The sequence below is a fragment of the Nicotiana tabacum genome, chromosome 19, assembly GCF_000715075.1.
Source record: "Nicotiana tabacum cultivar K326 chromosome 19, ASM71507v2, whole genome shotgun sequence".
Classification (NCBI taxonomy): domain Eukaryota; kingdom Viridiplantae; phylum Streptophyta; class Magnoliopsida; order Solanales; family Solanaceae; genus Nicotiana; species Nicotiana tabacum.
Window position 1 is genome coordinate 62,802,391 of NC_134098.1, and position 7,374 is coordinate 62,809,764.

The window sequence follows — 7,374 nt, forward strand, 5'->3', positions numbered from 1 at the left end:
AGAACGCACCCTTGGAACACACTCCTCAGTGAAGTCGGAGATGATAATATTTGGTGTTCTAAGAAGAGGTTAGCAGTGAAAATTGTAGATTTGTAGAAGAAGAACTTAGAAGATGTAAAAAGCTTTGGAGATTAGAAATTTGAAAGTAAAAGTTCGAAATGGTGAAGAGAGGAGCTATTTATAGATTTCATAACGACAGTTCAAAATTGGCGATGGCCGACCATCGACTGACGCGCATTTAATGCCTTGGTAACTGTACAGACGGGACGTTTCGGTCACTTCCGTCACTTACGTCACGAGGATGATGTCATGACAGGCCGAGGTAGAAAAATCGAAGGCTCAATTCGTTTCTTGTCATTACACTCCAAAAAATGAGGGGACGATCTGTATACGGTTAAAATCGGGCCTACCCGATTTTACTATTTGAGCGAGATCAGGAGATTGCATCGAAGGGCGGCCTCGTAACGGAACAGACTAAATCACGAGGACTAGGTGCTGAGTTCAGAACCGAGGTACCTGTCGAGATCGAGGCTAGCAGCGATCGAAGCCAAATGAGACAGACATTGAGCAAGATCGAAGATAACATAATAGCAAAAAGGTGAGATATCCATGACTGGTCGAGGATCACAGCGTAAACCTCGGTACTGGTCGAGGATCATGGCGTAAATCTCGGAACAGATCAAATCAGAAACGGTTAATTAGCTAATCATGAGATTTTCTTTTGTAATTAGAATCATACCATAAGTGAGATTCCTCTACTATATAAATGGGGGTTCTAATCATTTGTAGGACACGGTTGACAGATATAAAAAGCAATATAATTCTCTTTCTCGTTTATACTATTGTTCATCAGCTTGTTATACTTTAATTATTTTGGCATCAATCAGTTCGAGGGTATCCAAACTCGAGGGCTGAGTTCCATTCTAAAACCGGTTCGCTTTACTTTATTGTTAATTTCTATTACCCATCCTCACATTTATCAATTGGTATTAGGTGAAATCACATGTCCTTAGAACCATATTATAAGTTTAATTGTTATCCAATTTTAAGGGTAAACAACAACATACCAAACAATCAATAAGAAATAAACTAGGATAACTAATTCCAACATAACTAATCCCAACATAACTTATCTTCAAACCAAACGTCCCCTTAATGTATAAAAATTACAAACTATTTTCTAAATACTTGTTCAACATACAAGCTTTTTCCCTTTCTCTCAATCTTAAATATCCATATTGTCATGCACTAATTAATTGGAGTAGAAACCAAATGTACAAACTTCATTCACAATGTGTATATAGAGTAAGCCCGACCATGCATGTGTTGATATTTAAATAGCAACATATTCATATGTATATAAATTCAATAGTCCATATTTGGTCATTCGTGATAAAATGAAACATTTAATAATATAGTAATGATCATTAATCTGTTGGTAATTGGTCAAAATTAAATTGCTCACTGGTTTGATCGTGAATCGTGGTAATTCAAAGACCGCACATGATGTGTTTTAACTCAAACTTAGGTAATATAAATCTCTGGATGTCGCAGAATCAGCCAGCTCTTACACTTTCCCTAATTAATGAAATGTAAAAATGATGCTTGAGTTGAAATTTAGGACGATTTTGTATTTTAGAGGAGACAAACTTGGAAAAGCAACTGACTCATTAATTGTAGACATATTCAAAACTCCACGTAAATAAATATACCAAAGCTATATTGGCAATGAAAACAATAACAATCATCACAGAGATAGCCCCACGGGGAAACATCATTTTTAATTTGTGCTTCAAAAAGCTATTTAGTAGTCAGTTCCTAATTCATTAAGCAGGGAAGGAAATAACGTGTATAATACATGTTTGCCAAGAATTGTTTATATGGTCCTTAATTAAGAAAACTTCAAAGATCAATGATAAACTTGATTTTGTGTTCCAGCATATCAATATAAACTCCATTTTTGCAAATGATTTGTTAGTAGTTAGTACGGAATACAATGTACGTAGACGAAATTAAATACAAGTACGTAAAAGCAAGGACGACATTCTTGCCGTGATAAATGATTAACGCGTTGATGGTAATTGGTAATCTAGTACTAATAAAAATAAATACTATGACAGACAGATTGAAAAACTACAACTCAAATAACAATTCTGTAGTTTGGTGCTACTAAATTTAAAAGTCCACTCCATGAGGTTTAGAAAAAAGAAAAGAAAATTAGAAAAATAAACTACTCCATTAATACACGACGTAAAACAGGTGTCTCGCATATAATTTTTTTCCCACTTAATCATGGTATATACTCATATAATCATACTGATTATTACTTTAATTTGTGACACTAATTAAACTCTTAAAGTGAAATAGTTCTATTTAACGTAAATCGTGTCCTATTGAACTCCTTGGAAGTCGAAACTTGGGTACTTGAACTATATTTGACATGGGCAAAAAGCCAAATGTGGTGTTGTATAGTTTTTGAATGAGTTAAACAATCTGTTAAGATTCGGACCTTATACTTGTTGTTATTACTAGTTCCAACTTTGATTCAGGTACTCAATGTATTGGGTATAAAGTTTACAAGTGGAATATCTCTCCTAACAGATTTTATCAGATAGAATAAGAGTACTCTCCCCAATTTGATTATAATTAGGTCAATTGACATGCTTAAAGGACATAGAGATTAGTGCTCAATATGTATGATTGTTCGCATGAAAAAAATCAAATTGTATCTTTCAATTTCATTTTATTAAGTCGATCCATTTTATTCCAATTCAAATTGTAATTAAAATTTCATTAAAATTAAATTATTTTTACGTAATTAACTGTAAACTCACCACAATCCTTCTTCTTTATTCAAATTTAAATGCGACATAGAATTGATTTAGAAGAATGGACAAACAATGGAAGTCTTGAACTGAAACATTGTGATTTTTAAATCTGACGGATTTAAGATTTTCATCATTGAACCTATTACACTTTCTAAATTATGAGCATAATAATTGATATTTATTGAACATGCGCGTGCACACACAATATATTTATTAGTGATCTATTGCCTAATATTGGAGATTGCGACCCACAAGCAGGGAAGGAGACAGTGACGGACGCACGTGGTGGCAAGCGAAATAATACTGTGTATATGTATAAATTAGAACTAAGGCTGCGTAAATTTTATATAAATATTTTATTTGAACCCACTTGACAACTACTATTTTATGACTAAAGTTATGTACTTTTACGATTGAACCCGCTTGCACAAAATTCTGGATCCGCCACTGGACGGAGCTATGGGGGCTGATCCTTTGCCAAAAATACATATACATATAAGGTCATGACTTTTTTTAATGTACATATACTAAATGTTAATTTTATTTTTTTGCGTGTTTACTTTTTTTTATTTTCTGAATCGTGTTAATGAAAATTTTGCCTTTGCGCATACAAGTAGAGGGATAGAGAAGAAGAACCAATTAAAGAGGGTGCACTGCATGGAGAAAAAGGTGGTGAAAAAGGAAGAAGAAAAGGAAGTCCTACGTGGTGCCAACTATACAGTGCAAATGTAAAATGTACAAAGTGGATCGGAGTCAGTTCAATGAAAAAACGTAACGGAAGCAAGAGCACATGTAGTGTGTTCAAATTAAATTGAATATATAATTTTGGACCCAGAGTAAAAATTTATATATAAAAATTCGTTAAAATTACATAAATAATAAATAATGAACATATAATTTTAAAATTATAATGGGTTCAATGCTAAAATGTTAAAAGTTGAATCCATAAATTTTAAATCATAGATTTCGTACCTAAACACACTTGATTATACTCACGTGCAAACTACAACCCTCTCCAATATTCTCCATCCTCTAAAGGTTGCACAACCCTCGCCGTTGGTTCTCTCTTTTGTCCTCTCTTCCCTTTCCTTTCTCACTTCACAATTTCCTTCACGTAACCGATTTCATCTGACGTAGCTCTAGCTAGTGTCAAAACTATTTTGTTTTGTGTTCATTTTTGTTTTCTTTTGTTTCTGTTTTTGCTTTTTCCGAGTGTTTGAACGGGAATCTAGAAGAGGTGTTTCTAAACATTTTTTATGAGTTTTGAACGTGAAGCTCACTTTCTTTGGCGTTGAAAACAAAAAATTTTCTGTTCTCTATGTTTTCTCTTTTTATCTTCAATCTTTCTTTTTTTTTGGGTTAAAAAAACATATGGTAATGGAGTTGGTTATAATATGTTAAAATGGAATCATTTTATTACGATAGATCATAAAATTAATTCAGAACTTAAAGATGTATGATAATATCGATGACATTTTTTGAATAGAGAAAATACGAACAAGTTACCTATTGTTTTCTAACACATAGCATTACTCTTTATAGCTCATCCTTTTTTGCTTTGCATGCTTTAAGCCATATTAGCCCCTCCTATCTTTCTGTAACTGATCAACATAATTCAACTTTTTGACTGAACAAAATGAAAAGGGTATAATAAATCAGCAGTTGCCGTGCCAAAAATAAAGTTAAAGAATCAACAAAGTAGTTCTCTTAATTCAAGTGATATTATCACAGATTCAAAGTTCTTTAAGCATAGAAGATTCACAATCATCTATGTATGCTTTTTTAGAATAAAACGGTAATTACTCTATGAAATCACAAGTATGCTTCCAGTGACCAAAAAATTTAGATGATTATCAAGTCCTAATAACTCATTTTAATTAGTAGACCACCGATATGGTTCAATTTATACTGGGCTAGCTAGTACCTAATTAACAAATTAGTCCAAAGTAGCTTTGTGAGAAAAGATATATCGTACAGCAGTGGCATTCAGGAAAATTGTGATATTCTGGAAAACTACCTAATTTCATAGGTAGATATAGTCTTTCTAATTAATACAACTATTAATTAAACCTCTGGGAATTGAATTATATTGTTCACATTTAAAACCAGGTCGATTTCAACATGATTTTTTGGACAGCTCAAAGCCAAAGTACATACGTAGTAGTTTGAAGAAGCAAGCAATCTTTATCAGCAATATCTCACTTTATGATTCCTATATAAACGTTGGCAAAACAATGTATTTTGATCATGCTTTGAGGATTTTCTCCAGCTTGTATTAGCACAAGTACATCCAAGAACTTCAGTTCTCTCTCCAAGAATGGCTATCTTCACTGCTTCTCAATTGGCTTTTGTTTTTGGCGTTCTTGGTATTTTTCATTAATTCCTCTACTCTTTTCCCTTTACATATATTTAGTTGTTTGTATAATTCACTTCTTTTAACTTGGGTAATTTCACTTTTGCTTTTACAGGAAATGGGGTGTCGTTCTTGGTGTACTTGTCTCCAATGTAAGAGTCCCATTAATTCTTGTTTTTCCAATTGAAGATTAGCTAAAGAGACCTTAATATTGATATTATGTGTAATTTTTCTTCTTTTACAGACCGACTTTCTATAGGATTTATAAGAGAAAATCAACGGAAGGATTCCAGTCTATACCCTATTCGGTTGCACTATTCAGTGCCATGCTCTACTTGTACTATGCTTATCTCAAGGAGAAGAATGGGATTTTGCTCGTTACTATTAACAGCTTCGGGACTGCCATCGAATTGATATATCTCACAATCTTCTTGATATATGCTACCCGAGAGGCCAAGGTTATGATACAATACTCACTACAACACTCTTTATTTCTTCTATTCGATCATATGCAGATTAAATCTGATGGGTTCAATATTTACATTCTTACCAATAAGTTCGTTTGACAAGTGAGACTTACTTAGTTGGTAAAAGCGCCTGCACCTACGACTGTTAGGTCCTGTATTCGAGTCACGTTGGGAAAGTGTGAAAACACTATAGATCCTCTTAATTTGGGAAAGGTTTAAAAAAAAAAAAGTTCGTTACATTTTTGAAATTATGAATTCAAAATGAAATACAATTCTTAGAAGTTTAGTGATTTTTTTAACATATATGTTGAAGCATCGTATCTAAATTAATGTTTTCCACATTGTAATTTTGACTTTCTGGTTTATTTTGCAGATTTACACTACAAAGCTGGTTCTTCTGTTAAATATAGGATCATATGGAGCAATTGTGGCCTTGACATATATATTCGCCAAAGATGAGACGCGAGTCACTATTGTCGGATGGATCTGTGCTGTCTTTTCTGTCTGCGTCTTCGCTGCTCCTCTAAGCATTATGGTACCATATATCTTATCATTATCATGATTGTCACACTCATTATTTTTTGTAAATACGTTACGTTCTTCGGCGCTAAACAATTTTTATTTCAAACTTATATCTAGAACTAAACTGACTATTTAAATATACCACTTTTAATATACTTTTCGCTAAAATTTATTCTTTTTGCAGAGACGTGTTATAAGAACAAGGAGCGTTGAGTTCATGCCATTCCCTCTTTCATTCTTCCTCACAATCTGCGCCGTCATGTGGTTTTTCTATGGTCTCTTGATAAAGGACATGTACATTGCCGTAAGTCGTCCTACTTTTCTTATTTGTAGCTAATTTTTATATGCGTACTTATCTTTTTCCTTGTGATTGCATGAACAGACGCCAAACATTCTAGGGTTTACATTTGGAATTGCTCAGATGATACTGTACGCGATCTTCAGAAACAGAAAGCAACAAATCCAACCGGCGGACAGTAATCTAAAAGATTTGACACAAGTCGTCATAGACATGAAAGCAATGGTATTGGAGATGCAAGAAAATTCTGATCCGAATAAGGAAGCTGAAGTTGATGATACTGATGAAAAAAAGACTAAGCAAGAAGTTGTTGCACAAACAACTTCCAACGTATGAGAAAATCCAAGCCAATTATGGAACCTATAGCTTCTGCTTGGCTGAAGAAACTAATACCAGAAAAAAGCAACGGCGAAAGCTAAGCTCTAGGGGTATTTATATGTAGGGCCTTCTACAAAGAGAAAACTGTGCCCGTACAAGATATTTCCATTCTTTTTTAAGTAAAAAATGTATAATCAATTAAATAGCTATACGCTGAAGGGTAAAAGGAAAGTAGGAAAAAAAATCCTATAATGTATCAGATGAATTCATGCTACTGTGTTCGTTACGTTATTGATAAAATTTGCGAATTAAGGGTTGCAACTGCTTCCTTGATTTGTCGTTATATATAAATGCTTGTTCAATCTATATATTAGTCTCTTTTTTTTATTTTCTTCTTTTCTTTTGCATATGCATTTGGAGCAAACAAGTGGCGATCTAGAGTTTAGTTATTTATAGGTTCGTTGACTATGGAATTAATTGTTATTGTATAGTAACTTGAGATCGTTATAAGAACTCATGAACTTTAAAGTTTGAATCCGCCTAATATACGAGTCTCAATGCAAAACTCTCCATATCCGATCATGGAGT

General features: G+C 33.3%; 1 protein-coding gene across 1 annotated transcript; it reads left to right on the forward strand.

Annotated features, from left to right (window-relative positions):
* The first annotated feature begins 5,001 nt into the window (after window positions 1-5,001).
* On the forward strand, window positions 5,002-7,152 carry LOC107827339 (bidirectional sugar transporter NEC1-like). Its single transcript, XM_016654438.2, has 6 exons — window positions 5,002-5,194; window positions 5,297-5,333; window positions 5,426-5,639; window positions 6,022-6,183; window positions 6,355-6,474; window positions 6,553-7,152. The coding sequence occupies exons 1-6, from the start codon at window positions 5,146-5,148 to the stop codon at window positions 6,802-6,804; spliced, it is 834 nt and encodes a 277-aa protein (XP_016509924.1). The 5' UTR covers window positions 5,002-5,145; the 3' UTR covers window positions 6,805-7,152.
* The last annotated feature ends 222 nt before the right edge of the window (window positions 7,153-7,374 follow it).

Excerpts from the sequence above, each read along its gene's own strand:
- LOC107827339 (XM_016654438.2), top strand. The coding sequence starts at position 5,146 with ATGGCTATCTTCACTGCTTCTCAATTGGCTTTTGTTTTTGGCGTTCTT. Across the intron at positions 5,195-5,296 it reads TTTTGTTTTTGGCGTTCTTG|GAAATGGGGTGTCGTTCTTG; the intron begins GTATTTTTCATT and ends TTGCTTTTACAG. Across the intron at positions 5,334-5,425 it reads TTGGTGTACTTGTCTCCAAT|ACCGACTTTCTATAGGATTT; the intron begins GTAAGAGTCCCA and ends CTTCTTTTACAG.